Source organism: Populus trichocarpa, chromosome 3 (assembly GCF_000002775.5).
Source record: "Populus trichocarpa isolate Nisqually-1 chromosome 3, P.trichocarpa_v4.1, whole genome shotgun sequence".
NCBI classification, from domain to species: Eukaryota; Viridiplantae; Streptophyta; class Magnoliopsida; order Malpighiales; family Salicaceae; genus Populus; species Populus trichocarpa.
Window position 1 is genome coordinate 15,968,070 of NC_037287.2, and position 15,214 is coordinate 15,983,283.

Consider the following 15,214-nt stretch of genomic DNA (forward strand, 5'->3'; position numbering starts at 1 on the left):
TTCATGATATAGGAATCATAGAGATGTTAGTCCAACTTTATAGGCTGATAGGTTGATGTGATAAATTCATAACCCAGATATTATCTAGATTTTAAGTTGAATTATAAAAGATATTGTCTTGATAAAATTCAACTGGCTCGTTTAAATTGAAAAATTAAAACTTAATCTAAATTTAATTGGGTCTATTTTGAAAATTCCTGGCTACATGCATGATGATGTGTTTTTTCCTTTAAGTAGTGAAGAGTGTTCTTATATTGATTTGTGTAATAATTGAATCTTTTTTTTCAAGCGAATATAAGAATTACATCCTTTTTCTCACATCAGTGCTCTAGAATAAATTTCTCTGTAATTTTCCCATATTCGAACTTTAAAGATTTAATAAAATCGCAAATAGACCTGACCAGGACAGCAATCCAGCCACGGATGATGTTTCTTGAGCTTTTTTAAGCTTGGTGACGCATCATGATTGAAGCGGTCAAAGCACCATCAGATGGTCACCATGTGTGCATGTGAAAATAATAGTATGGCTTAGGCAGTGAAATATTTTTGAGAATTTGAGGAGGTATTGGTGTCGATGATATCATAGCGGTTTGTTCAAAGAGATCCCCACGTATGGCCCCCACGGTTGATAAATGGAGGTTGTCGTCATGATTACTGCTAGAAGAAAATGGGGCCAATCACGACCGTTTAATCACATTTCAAACTTAAGGATGTGATTGGGAGCACAAAGGCAGGCATTTTCTGTCTCAAGTGACAAGTGATAAAATAGCATTTGCATGTAAATGGTCATGGCCCAAGGGACCGTTTGGTAGAGATCTTTCAATGCCATTCTTTCCTTTTTGGTGATTGTCATATTCTTGTTCATACTCCTTGGTTACAATGGAGCTCTCCATCGTTGAAGTCTCAACTCCAGGAGGATACACGAAGCTAATTAATTACTCTTCTTGCTTTCTATGGTTAAAGGCAATTTAGTTAGGTTAAAAAGTTATATATATATATATATAGCAGCATATATAGATATAATTAGAGAAAGATTGTAAGTTAAGAATGCAGGATTTTTCTAAAGTTTTAGGTAATGTGATGCATACATACTTCAAGTGGGATTCAGTTAATTGTGTAGTCATAATTGTATTGCAAATTAACTGCTAATTAGACCTCCTTTTAATTCTTTTAAATGGTAATATTGTGCAAATTAATATATAATTCTACAAACCAAATTAATCAACTTGAGTGTCTAGTCTACGCTGGTCTAGGTGTTTTAATTGTCTATGTGACATGAACGTGTTTGCTAAAAAATATAGAATATAGCTAGCATGCTAACTAAATTAGGAAATATATTACTATATATTTTCAATATTTGATTTGAACATGCCATCATAAGCATAATCTTTATGAACAGAAATACTTTTTTTCTTATGATCACATGCATGTTGATAAGACTTTATAAAATATTTAAAGCCAGCCTTGTTAAGAAGAAAACTTGACATCAAATTCTTTCTCATAGAAGGTTGTAGACACCACAATATCCTTTAGAGTCCATACTTTTACAGAGGTGAATTTTAACTCGACTTCTCCACTACTAAGTGTTTTGGTGGTTTGTGAATGATCACCGAGCATAAAATAAAATACATGTTAATTAAGAGCGGAAGATGTCCACAGATTTTAGTCCTAGCAAACATGTTAATTAGCACTAGAATTAAATTATCGCACAACCCTTTAATACTTCGGATTATATATATATATATATATATATATATATATATATATATATATATATATATATATATATATATAATACATGCATTAAAATCCTATTTTCATTTGGTTCCTATTTTTATTATTATATTTTGGAAATCTACCAAAAAAAAATTATGTTTCTCTTGAAGAGGTTTCTATTGGGTATTTTTAGGGTATTGTTTTTTAGACAAGTTATTATTTTCAAAAATTTAATTTAATTTACTCGTGGTAGATTGTCCATAGCTCTTTTGTGCCATGATTGCATCTTGTCATCTAGCTCTTTCTCCAAATAAATGCGAGTTATGAGTCCCATCAAGGATGTCTTTTTTTACTTGTTGCATATGGTGTTTTGAAACTCCTTTTAATTAGGTGGTAGCTTGACAATAATTAGCTTATCTTTGATTTTAATTCTTTTATACATAAGCTCTTCAACAATCATTATGAAGTTTCAGGGGAAATTATTTTTAAAGTATTTGTTTTAAAATATATTAAAATAATATTTTTTATATTTTAAAATCTATTTTTTTATATCAATGTCTTAAAACAATTTAAAAATGTTAAATTAATTAATTTGAACAAAATTATTTTTTTGCAAACTTCTATTTAGACAACATTACCAAAGAGAGGTACCTAAGCTTGGCCTACAACGGATTTTTCATCCATCATTTAGAAATAGAAAGGGCAACTTGCAATATATTTCGTCGTATCGGCTTCCTCAATATCATATTTATTCTACGAAGCTTTCCAAATTTATTTTTTAAAAAGATGAATAAATATTATCATAAAAATTACATGCTTGGCGGTTGAGGAGATAATACTAACAATTGTACTCATCTTGTTTATATTTTTCCACCTTAGCTTGGTAGGCCTCATATTTTTTTCATGGATCATGTTACTAGTGTCATGAATCCTTTTCAAGTTCTTTTATTAATTAGTACATAGGCAACTTTGAAAAAATTAAGGTAGAAACAACACCTTTGCTTTCTACATCTTAAAGTTTGCACCCTTAAAACCAAAGGTCTTGTTAAGATCTCCGACATAACTTAATTTCAATGGGTTTCTTTCTTGGAATGCTCCATTGAACCTCCATTTAAGATTGTTGGTGCTAGCTAGTACAGCAATACCCTCTTTTTCCCCCTTAATATATACACGCCATGGGAATACATTGATAAAGCACCAAGAGAGCAAAATAGAGCTTCCAACTTCCAAGGATAATGAATATTGAATAGCACTGACTTCTGTGAAAAAGAAAATGAAAAGGGTCTGTCGTCGATATATATACCTCTTGTACCGATTATTGTACTTTGTAATCAAGCTTTTCCTTGACTGTCTAGGGATCATATTGAATTTAATTAATTAAGCATGTACTGGACTAGCTAGAATAATCAAACTTTATAATGATATATATGGGAAAGTATCAAATAACGATATTATTTTATAATAAAAGCATAAGGTTGTGTGATAAGCACAGGCATCTGCTAGCTTGCGACTAATAAAAAAAAAATTGCAATTCATCTGAAATGTCCATTTTGATATTAGTTATTTTGAAATGAAAAAAATTACTCAATACAATATTGAATAATTAACTGCCGTGTGATCCCCAGTCTTATGATTAGTTACAAAGAAGCATCTCTCTTGGCTTTACGGGGGGGAAAAACTGGGCCACACATCTAAAATGGCAGCAATCCTCGTCAAGGTGCTTTTGAAGGGGATGCAAACAAAGGTTGTTTGGTGCAGTCTAGTCACTTTTAACCCAATTCGATGGGTCGAGGAGGATTTTCAGTTGGCTTTCAGGTTCGTTTTAATTCAAATAATTTGAATATAATATTTGTTATTGATTTTTAGTCAAAGTTAGATAGAGTTTTTCTTTAGTCTAGTTAGTTATTACTAGCATACATTTTCAAAACATAAACGGAATAGTAAGTAGGTTTGTTTTCGATTGATGCATTCGTACTTCTAGTTAACTATGGTTCTGTTATTTAGGATGTTTAAGTCATATGATTGTTTATTTATTTTGATTTTTTTTACTTGAAAATATATTAAAATAATTTTTTTAATATATATTAGTATATCAAAACGATTTGAAAATACTAAAAACTATTGATTTAATGTTTTTTAAAACAAATACAATTTTAACCACAATATCATTTCAACCACAATATCATATTTTCGTCACTAAGTTTACAATTGTTACCAAAATTCACTAGCTAGGTGCTCCAAAAGTCATTGCCTACTAGACTACAAATAAATTTACTAACCAAAAAGGAATTCAAGCTCACATAATGGTGGATCTTGATTCACTCAATTATATACTCCATGTACAATTCTTTACACTAATCATGGAGTTATTAGAGTTTGGTAGCATCAATTAAAGTGATTTCAATTTTTGTGAGCATTTATAACTTATCAAATATTATGGCTCCAAACAACTTGATTGATTTGTTTTTTTATATTTTTTAAAAGTATTTTTTGTATCAAAATAATTTTTTTGATTTTTTAATTTTTGATATTAACATATCAAAACGATAAAAAACTTAAAAATATTAATATAATATTTTTTCAAGACAAACACAATTTCAACACCAATATCAAATAGCCGTGAATCGTCACTAAGTTTACAATTGTTACCAAAATTCACTAGCTAGGTGCTCCAGGAGTCATTACCTACTAGACTACAAATAAATTTACTAACCAAAAAGGAATTCAAGCTCACATAATGGTGGATCTTGATTCACTCAGTTATACACTCCATGTACAATTCTTTACAGTGATCATGGAGTTATTAGAGTTTGGTAGCATCAATTAAAGTGATTTCAATGTTTATGAGCATTTATAACTTATCAAATATTATGACTCCAAACAGCTTGATTTTCTTAATTTTCATTTATGAGTAATACATCTTTTCTCAAAAATACTAAAAAATAAAATCTAAACTATTTCACATGGATGCTTAATCTAGAATTTGTGTACTAAATAACTTCTTTTATGAAGTGAGTTCTTAACTATAGAATTATTAAATTTTGGAAATGATTTTAAAAAAATGTGAGAATGGTAAAATTATTATTATATATTCTTTAACTTGATGTGCAATTTCTATACTGTACGTGACCATATATTCTGACAAAGCATGCTGAGACTACAGGTTCATAGAACTCTAAATATTAATTGTATGCTCTTTTCTTACAGTTATATATTATTTATTAAAATAACGAAAATAATACAAAACTAACTTTAATAATATCCAAGATGTTCTTGTATAATTCATAAAAAAAGGATGTTTTTCCACACCCAAAGCGTTAAACACACACAACGATGTCGATAGAAATCAGCTGGCCCAAAAACGTGAGAGCAATCCGAGTTTCTCGGCCTGTTCAATTAGTGAAAAAAAGAGAGCCACTGCGTTTTTTATAAATTAAAGGATACATGTATTTATATGCGTTCATATATAGTTTTATATATTCCACAAATGTTTATATAAATTGTTGACAAATATTTCATACTTAGAATAAGAAAAGAGATATTATAACAGTATATGTTACTAGACTCCATCAATCACAGTTCACACACAAACACTCCCCTCTTTCTTGTACGTACGCACATAATCCATAAAGCACCGAGGTACAAAGGATTTTCTCACAAAACCATCCTAAACATTCCTCTTCCTTCTTTTAAAACCAGTTTCAAGAAAAGGGTATCCTTTTTCTTCATTGTTTGAAGCTCTAGCTAGCTAGCTAGCTGTTTCTCAACATCCTCGTCTTCAAATTTCATCCATGGATACTGCTCAGTGGCCACAGGTATATAGACAGATCTATGATAATATCCCTTTGGCTAGCTCTTGATCTCTTTGAGACTCTTGGACATGAATTGTATGTTTTTTGTTGTTTGTTGGGTTCTCCTTTTGCAAAAGAGTGATGGAGTGTGTGTTCATGGCTGGCTAGCAAGTGCAAGTCCCCACTCTTTTGGATTTAGTTTGTATCGGTTGTTTCTTTCACCATATATCAATATATACCACTTTATCTAGCTTTCTCTTTTGCTTATGTGATAAAAAAGAAAGAGCGCTATGTATTTTTGCCTTTTTCTTTTTGATCATGGGCTGATATAATGTTGAAAAGTGTAAAGTTGCTAAATTGTTTTTTTTTTTGTTGGGGTTTGTTTGTTTGTTTGTCTTCAAGCTCTTTGATCTTCAAGTAATGGTGTTTCTTTTCTTGTTTTTGTGCTTTATAGGAGATAGTGGTGAAACCAATAGAAGAGATAGTTACGAATACATGTCCAAAGCCTCCTGCTTTAGAGAGGAAGGCAAGGCCTCAGAAAGAACAAGCCCTCAACTGTCCAAGGTGCAATTCAACTAACACCAAGTTCTGTTACTATAACAACTACAGCCTTACACAGCCTAGGTACTTTTGTAAGACTTGTAGAAGGTATTGGACAGAAGGGGGTTCTCTGAGAAATATTCCGGTCGGAGGAGGTTCAAGAAAGAACAAGAGATCATCAGCTTCTTCTTCATCTTCTTCAAAGAAACTTCCTGATCTGATTACACCAACAAGTTTGTCACAAACTTCTACACAAAACCCTAAGATCCATGAAGGCCAAGATCTAAACCTAGCTTTCCCATCCACTCAAAGTATTAGAAGTTTCTCTGAATTGATTCAAGTACCGAGCATTAATGAAAACAACAACAAGAACCCAATATCTTCCTCTACTTCTGCATCTACTACCACATCCCAACTTTCAGCTTTGGAGCTGTTAACTGGAATCTCCTCAAGGGGTTTGAATTCTTTTCCTATGCCAGTTCAAGATCCAAGCACACTTTACACATCAAGTTTTCCTCTTCACGATTTCAAACCAACCTTGAATTTCTCTTTGGATGGGCTTGGAAGTTGTTATGGGAGTCTCCAAGGGGTTCAGGAAACTAATGGAAGACTTTTGTTTCCATTTGAAGATTTAAAGCAAGTTTCAAGCACGGCTGATATTGAGCATAATAAAGAGCATGGTGATTCTACAGGATATTGGACTGGAATGTTAGGTGGAGGATCATGGTAAATTAGATGAAGAAAATAATTTGAGGGTTTTTTTTTTCTTTTTGGATTTTTTTTTAACTTTATTATAGTAAGTTCTTAAGGTGGGTGACTTGGTTTGCATTTCTTCATTACTAACAGATAGGATACATGGGCGTCTTACTCTCTCTCTCGGCTTTGTTGTTTTACTTTCAATTGTCTTCTTTATTCTTCAAACTTGTGGGAATTTGAAGCTCATTTTAGCTTGGCTTCATTAAGGCTAAAGTACTGATGGGATACCGTGAAATGATAGAAGAAAAGATCAACCCAAGCTAAGTCGAGAATTTTCTTAGGGTAACAAGTAGAAGAGGGCATGCTCCGTGCCCTTTAACTTCGTGTTAATTATATCTTCTATCATTTAAAGGAAGAGCTAGCAGAAAGGCCAGTACCCACTATATATTATGTGTCATTGGTTGGCATGGTATAATAAAAAATAATGTATAGCGTGAGAATTTACAAGGAGTTTTATAGATTAAAGGCTATATATGTTCATTAGTTTCTTTCATTTTAGCAGGAATATTGTTGCTGTTAGCATTATTCTTATTGAAACCTCGGTTGGATTGCAATGGTGGCTTTGGATTTTCTACTTCCAATCTCTCTCTTTCTCTCAGTTTTTGTAAGCAGGTTTTGAGTATTAGTCTCATCAAGACTGAGATTCTAGCAGACAGTAAGCATAAGTCCAGAAAGAAAAGTTGGGGGTAAGAGAAGATGGAACCAGGTAGGAATTCTAATCCTTCCAAGTGTAATTCCAGAAAAGGAAAAAAAAAAAACTCTTCCACGAAGTAAATCGCAGTTGTGTAGATTAGAGGCTTCAACTGAAAAGCTCACTACTGAGAATTCTATTATATCCAAATTAAACAGTTCTTTAAAGACTCTTACACTCTTCACAGCTGCCTTGCTTCCACATGAATGATCATTGCTTCCATGCTACCTCTTCTTTTCCTCTTTTTTTTTTTCTAATTGAAAGATTGAGAAAGATCTGACAAGCCCTCATTTCTGTGGTCTTCTTGTTGGGACCCACAAACATTCTCCTAGGCAAGTGTGCAAGAGAATAATACATCCCACTACAAAAAAGTCTGATGATCCATCTAGATCTAGACCCTTTTATTTATAAAATTAGTTTATTTTCGTTTCTTTGCTGTAAGGCACTTGGTGTGCATAATAACTAGGGCAAATGTTAGAGGCACCACCCTCTAATATAGGGGATGTTTTTCCAGCCAAATTTAGAGGCCTAGTTTATGCAACATGCATGACCTTTGATTAATCCTACCCTTTGCCTTCTTCTATGGGCTGTTTGGCAACCAGTATATATCTCCGGCCAATATTTGGTTCAACCTGACAAAACCAATATGTAAATGTTCAACTGTTTCCTCAGCAAGGCAGAGCTGTTCTTGGAAAAGGACTCTCAACTTTGAGTCAGTACCTGGCCAGTCTTAATTACCCTTTTTTTTAATTTTCTAATTAATTAGGATCCATGTTATCTTATCTTACGACAGATATTGTTATCGAACCAAAATATATATCTCATCGGCGCATAAGATTTATCCCCCAAACAGCTAAAGCATTTCATGGATATTTTGGTTTCTTCCCGATTGAATGGATTTGATTGCTTTATCCACAGGTACTCCATAGCTGTGCGACTGTGAACAGTGAATATTCAAGTCAATATCAATTTTAAAAGAATTCGTATGCAATATATATGGCATGCACCCCCTCCCCTCTTTTCCACGCACTCATGTTGAAGGGGTGAATGTTGCAGATATTAATGCACAATTTGGGCAAAAAAGAAAGTGAGGGGTGAGTCATGAGCCATGCTAGCTATATATATATATGCATCTACTGCTTTGGATCAAGTTCTGGGTGCTAAAAACAACATTAATAAACGAGGTTCTCGCGCGTAAGGTGGCTCTAAATTCCAAGCTAAATTAATGAGAACTGCCAAACATGGCATCGCTTATAGGACTCTGTCGGAAGGGGCAGTTAAGCTAACCACGTGTCCTCAAGCCCGAATTACTTCATCTCACCAATTTTATGATGTGTTGGCGTGGGAGTTTTCAAGAGATCTAGTGGATCTGCATTGTTAACGCAAAATTTAAGGCTCAAATTCTAAGAACCCCAATTTTCACACATTATCTATACATAATTTCGATTAATCCATCTGTTGGGTGATTTCTATTTTTTAAAATCTAGTTAAATTTCAGTAAAATCCAAAGTTATTGAATAGAGTCCATTCTCAATTCAGTGATCATTAAACCAATTTAAACATAGTATCATCCAGGATATTCTTATATCAATGGAATTAAAATAACCTTTAATCTTATATTCCAACATTTCATCATTGTAATTTATTTATCATATAAATATATAAAATAAATATGTAAATTATTATAAAGCATCATGAGTTAATTATATACATTCATAATTTTACCATAACAAAGAGTTATAAATCATAAAAGTTGATTAGCATATTTCAATTTAATTAGTTTAGGTGGCAAAAAAAAATGATTTTCTCATTTCTTACCTGCCAAGTAGATATTACAAAAAAAAATTACAAATTATATGATCATTAATTTTAACAATAATGATACGAAGTTCCTATAATTTAATTCAACATAAATATGGCAAAGTTACTTAATAAATAAAAGAAACAACCTTAAATTTTACTTTCATTGCAACTATATTATATCCCTATCAATAATTTCTTTTACAAACCAATTAGTCTCAATCAATTCAATACGAATTATTGTCACGCTTTACCCTGAGTTACCGATTCATTTCTGGGTATTCACTCACTCATTCAGGTATTTATTTTTATCATTTCTGAGAGATAACCGATCACTAGACAATTAAGTCTTTATGTCTATTTTCCGAGCGCTACTTTTCTCACTAGTTAATTAGTTTCTCCACCCATTACCGGGCATTAGTCCCCTTACCGGAAAGATAATGCTGGGCACTAATCTCATTATAAGGAAGCTAGTTCCTTTGCTCATTATTGAGTACTAGTTTTATTTTCAGGAATTTGTCAAAACTAGTCTCATTAACGCGCTCAAACCACCTGTTATCGTAATTTGTCAAAACTATCCATTACAATTTTTAGCTTAACCTCCCCTTAGATTTTGATTCGTATATGAAGTTTTAGGGTTTCAAATTAAGTAAGGTCAGTCTCGTTGGAAAAGTAACACCTCATGCTATAACTTCTATGAAAAAACATATCCCAAATTTTATCACTTTCATGCCCTTATTTTCTCCGTATTTTAGGAGATGAGGTTGTCCAGTTTTCCTTTCTATGACTTTACGATAAACCAAACATTCTTATTTAATTTCTGACTTTTCAAAACAATCATTACCATGTCATTTACATTATAACATCATTAAATACAACTTTATAAAACTTATTAACCCAGCTCACATTAATTTAAAATAATCAAAACAATTTCAGGAAAAAACATGCTCATTGTAGGAATTCATACCAAATTACATTCCAAAATATTAGCATAGTCGTATATACTTTCAATTCATCACAAATATTTATCATAATTCACACTAACAATAGTGTAATAAGATAAAAATATATATTTTCCATTAATTTCCTCCTTATATGCAAAAGCAATCAATCACAATGATTCTCATTTCTAAATTCTACAATCATTCTTAAGATTTTGATTCACAATGACATAATCAATTTAATTTATGTTATATTATGTAACTAAACTTATGAAAAATCATTATAGATTGATAAATTATAATTCACTTGAATTAATATATTTTCATTATACATCAATTAGCACCCTTGTCCGGTCATGAATGCCTTTAAGATTATCGCGCTTTCTTCATTAATTCTCACTTATTTAACTCTCATTACAAGTCATCCTCACTCAATTAAGTCAATTTATATTTTCCCCAAATTTCCCTCTCTTACTAAAGCATTTAAGGGTGGTAATTCTCAATCCCTCTTCAATTTTGTTTGTTTCTCTTCCTTTCTTCTTACTTCTAGCCGGCAATTAGGGGGGGTTGTATGGTCAATGTTTTGACTAATTACACATTAACCCCACATTTTCATTTAATTCTCATTTTATCTCCATAATTTTCTAATTGATTTCTCCTCTTATCATTTCATTTCATTTTATTTTAAAGTTATTTAGCCGAAACTTTGCACAAATTGACACGGTGTTTTTCACTGGCTGTAACAGAGATGGCATCGAGTACAGCCATCAACGATATTCCAAAACCTACTTGGGCCCTGCAAATATTCCCTTGATGATGAATAATCAGCAACTTGCACGTCTTTACCAGGACAGGTGATATGGGTGCCTTATCTTCGCATCTTCAATTGTGGCAAAATTTTGCAGCAGCCAAGCTTGGTTAATTTAAACCATTAATTTTCTAGGATTCACCCAGAACATGGGCAGTTGTGCTCATCACTCTCCCTAAGTCTGCACGGAATATATTTATTACCTCCTCTAATTATGAGCTGGAAAAATTCAACCCAGAATCAAGTTTTTTGATTGAATGTGATCAGTTGAATTAACCTGCTCAAAAATAAATAAAAACGTGACCAGTTAAGCTTTCAAACCCAGAGACTCAGCTCCATGATCAATGCTCAGTTTCACTTTGATCCCTCTTGGGAAGTATTTTATTAAATGGCTTGAGTAACCACTAACCATACAGGGGAAACAGTAAAAAATAAGATGATATATATCTGCTGGTACGAAGAAGAAATGTGTTGATACACTTTTCTTCAAGCATGTAACCTAGTGACGTATATATATATTCACTCCATAATTTTTTAAGAAAAAAAAGAAGAAAGAAAGATATAATAATAACCCTTCCAGTTTCAGTATCTGTACAGGGACATTACCATTACATTGGAACGTGAAAAAATCAATCCTAATGACCGGAGTAAACCAAGCATGAATTCCTTTGCATTTCAATGATCAGCATTGATTCCGAATATGCGAACCTTGTGCATGTTTGGGAACTTAGCAACAACCAGCACAAATACAGCCAATGTGTTGAAGAAGAGCATTGGATTTTGATAGTCTGTTGTGTGCGAGGCTATCAAATACCTGCCAAATGAAATATATAAGGCCATAGGCGCTAAGCAAAGGACAGTTATTTTGGAAAGAGAAACTCCTTCAGTCAGCTTATGTTCACAATGATAATTGCAAGAGTGCTGCCACACATCTTGATAGTAAACAAATAAACAAAATCTTAACAATTTCACCTTAGGAACTATGGAAAAGACAAAAATTCAAAAGAGTTAAGACTTTTCTTAGAAGAAACAATCCCTTTTCAAAAGCCTGAAAAGGGACCAGTTACTCATGAAAAAAGCAAAGAACTATCCAGTGACAGATAAATCCATCTTTGTAGCAAACCATGGCAATCATTACTAAGATCCTTCTAGGAGACGCTTAGCAAGTAAATCAAGTCAAAATGTCAGAGATTCAGAAGGAAAGAATCCAAATCAATTCAAAAGACTTCAGTTCAACTCAAGTAGAGACTCAAGCAGTTGAACCTACCCCGTACTTGGTAAGGAAAAAACACCATCTTAGGAACTTTTTCCCAACAACATACCACCTTTACAGAGGCCCTCCCATCCCACAACTCTCTGTCTCTCTCTCTATCACACACACAGAGAACACAACAAAGAATTGTGGTGCTGAACGAAACCTCATCCCAATTATCCACACTCTAAGACACATAAACTACTGAACAATTACAAACTAACTGCCAAATAATTTCAACCAATCAATAGAACACGGTACAAATCCCTTACCATATTGAACCAATCAAATAGGCATCTGTGCAGAGATATTAAATGTAAACAAGTATGTTCCACATTTTTCCATTTCAAGTCCAATCAAAATGCTTATATAATGAAGAACAATATACTCACAGCACTACAGGCACAACGGTCAGAAACTTCCTGTTGCGTGTGAGTTGCTTGCCATTTTCTATTTGCTCCCACCAAGTCAATCCATTGTAGATACCCTGGTCATCAGCAAAGGGAGTTCCCTTCTTCCAGTGAAAAAAGTGATATGTAACCTGAAGTAGAAAGAAAAGTCATTTGCAAGATATATCAATGGGAGAACAAAATAAGAGCAAGAGATTAGAGAATGCAGAGGGAAATTAATGGCAAATCCGTTTCTTTTCCATCTAATTGGTTTGGACAGGACAAACTGTTTAATATTTCTATCAGTCTCTTGCAGGAGATCAAATTTTCTTTCCAAAAGGCAAAGCAAATATCTCAAGTAGCATGAAACAAATGAAAGCAAATTTTACTCATAGCTTGGCTGATATTATTGTTGAAAGAACAACGTAAAATATGCAAATATACTTTATGTAAAAGACTGTAGAAACATATTATTTTACCTATCTGCGTAGGACAAAAAAGAGATCCATTTGGAGAGGTCAGAGAAAAAAACAATGGTAGACAACTGCTAATCACTAAGTTGGTTATTTAGATACTAGGAACCTAGCAGATTAACACTCATCGGCTATAAGAAGAAGCACAAACAAATCCTCCCACAAAATGATCAGGTCATGTGATCCATGCACCAAAGCTATAACAAGAACTGTAGCATCTTCTAAAACCTTTATCTAATTCCGGTTCATCAAAAGAGATACAAACACAATTTACAACCCCACCCAAAAAAAGAAAAAAAACAACACACAAGAACACATGTGCCTGCGCACGTTCAGGGCAATATATTTCATTGTTTAGCCTCAATTATCATGTCTAAGGTGTAAGAAAATCGATGTACTTCAGAACAATTCTAGAAAGTTAAATCCAAAACCCGTGCAAAGATAAGATCCTAAAATATATAGTCCATGACCTTAACATTAAGGGAACCTATTTGATTCTCTAGAAATCTCAACATTTAGAAAAAGGAATTTGTTCTGATGCTAAATGATATTGGAAAACGAGTCCCTTAGCGTGTCAACCCCAGCTTCCTCAATCAAAAACATATAAATTTGAAATCTATCCTTTTGCACTATAACTGTCAGAAATACCTTCATTCGAGTTAGCTAAAATGAAAATTGTTCGCGTGATGTGCATCTGGCTTAATTCTTGTATAATATCACCCATTCACATGCTCTACCAAGTTTTAGGCAATACAAAGTCACATTTAATTTCCTTTATGTTAACATTCAGGTTAAGTCTATTGAACTTACCAAAGCAAATTGAAAATCAAACTTTAAATAATTTTGAGGCTCTTCTTCTATGAGTCAATCTTAAGCTATTTCACAACGAGCCCTAACAAGACACAAATTGTCCCTAATCCCAAACTCCATGATCAGCTTCACCTAGCCCTTTAACCAAATAAATTATCAGAGTCTCGACACCATAAATACACATTCAAATCTCATTAAGAAAAAAACAAGAAGAAAAGAAATGAAAGAACAAAACCACAAATCCAAATCCAACATAAAACAGATCAAAAACCAAAAAGAACACAGCAGCAAAACTATCTCATCGAATCAGCAAGGAATGAAAGTTTCAATCAAACAAATCAAACCCAATAGAGAAGGCACTGTGTATGTAAGCGAGAAAACAAACGAGAGAACTTACAGCGAAATGACAGAAATGGACAATAGTCCAAGCCATCCCAGGAGAACAACCAAAGATGGAAAGAACAAGGAGCCATGACATGAAAACGATGAGCATATAAGTGGTCCAAACTCCAGGATATGTGAACCACTCCGTGTTCCTATTCACATCTGTCGTTGGCTCAGCTTTAACGTACATTTCTTTGGTTTTCTTTGTTGTTGGAGAAGGTTAGAGAATGAGTTTAACAAAGGGAAAAACGAGACCCAGATTAGAAAATATAAAGTATCGGTGACTCAGTCAAAAAAAAGAGGAGATTTTGATGATGGCTTTTCCTCTTTTTTTGGTTTCAAGATGGTGACTTTGAAAGATTGAGAGAGCGAGAGAGAGAGAGGTGTGAATGGGCAGGGTTCGAACCAATAGGAGTCGCCACCAACACAGGGATTAACATGATATTTAAAAGTACGGTATTGGTTCTTTTTAAAATATATATATTTTTTTGGGTTAAAAATATATTAAAATAATATTATTTTTATTTAAAAAATATTTTTAATATTAACATATTAAAATAATTTTTTAAAAAAAAAACACTGTTTGAGATACAGTTAAAAACTTGTCCCAATGACTTGGTTGATAGCGATGAATATACTTAAAGGAGAGACACGATAAAGGACGATGAGTTGAGTTTGTATTTATTAATGAAACATAAATTGGTTTGTGGTTGTTAAGGTTTGGGTCCCTATTAGTATTAGATTAAACTTTGGATTAAGTTATTTAAAATGATATTCTAGTCTCCGTTTCTATATCCACCAAGAACCTTTTTTTTCCTTAAATTCTAAGAAAATAATATATATATATATATATATATATATAT

General features: G+C 32.8%; 2 protein-coding genes across 3 annotated transcripts; one reads left to right on the plus strand and one right to left on the minus strand.

Annotated features, from left to right (window-relative positions):
- Nucleotides 1-5,248: 5,248 nt before the first annotated feature.
- LOC7465333 (dof zinc finger protein DOF4.6) lies at nucleotides 5,249-7,357 on the plus strand. Of its 2 annotated transcripts, none has more exons than XM_002303642.4 (2): nucleotides 5,249-5,531; nucleotides 5,962-7,357. In XM_002303642.4, the coding sequence occupies exons 1-2, from the start codon at nucleotides 5,508-5,510 to the stop codon at nucleotides 6,775-6,777; spliced, it is 840 nt and encodes a 279-aa protein (XP_002303678.1). In that variant the 5' UTR covers nucleotides 5,249-5,507; the 3' UTR covers nucleotides 6,778-7,357. The 2 variants fall into 2 exon arrangements, with proteins under 2 accessions (XP_002303678.1, XP_024452064.1); XM_024596296.2 differs by lacking the exon at nucleotides 5,249-5,531 and adding an exon at nucleotides 5,549-5,850.
- Nucleotides 7,358-11,395: 4,038 nt separating this feature from the next.
- On the minus strand, nucleotides 11,396-14,762 carry LOC7497507 (uncharacterized). Its single transcript, XM_002304536.4, has 3 exons — nucleotides 14,365-14,762; nucleotides 12,688-12,836; nucleotides 11,396-11,857 (listed from the first exon to the last, which is right to left on the minus strand). Exons 1-3 carry the CDS (start codon nucleotides 14,539-14,541, stop codon nucleotides 11,719-11,721), a joined length of 465 nt encoding a protein of 154 aa, XP_002304572.1. The 5' UTR covers nucleotides 14,542-14,762; the 3' UTR covers nucleotides 11,396-11,718.
- Between the last annotated feature and the right edge of the window lie 452 nt (nucleotides 14,763-15,214).

Bases quoted from the DNA above. Each gene is read 5' to 3' on its own strand.
- LOC7465333 (XM_002303642.4), top strand. From the start codon at position 5,508: ATGGATACTGCTCAGTGGCCACAG. The intron at 5,532-5,961 runs GTATATAGACAG...TGTGCTTTATAG, and splicing joins ATACTGCTCAGTGGCCACAG to GAGATAGTGGTGAAACCAAT.
- LOC7497507 (XM_002304536.4), bottom strand. From the start codon at position 14,541: ATGTACGTTAAAGCTGAGCCAACGACAGATGTGAATAGGAACACGGAG. The intron at 12,837-14,364 runs GTAAGTTCTCTC...TTTCTACTTCAG, and splicing joins TCCATTTCTGTCATTTCGCT to GTTACATATCACTTTTTTCA. The intron at 11,858-12,687 runs GTGAGTATATTG...TTCATTTGGCAG, and splicing joins ACCGTTGTGCCTGTAGTGCT to GTATTTGATAGCCTCGCACA.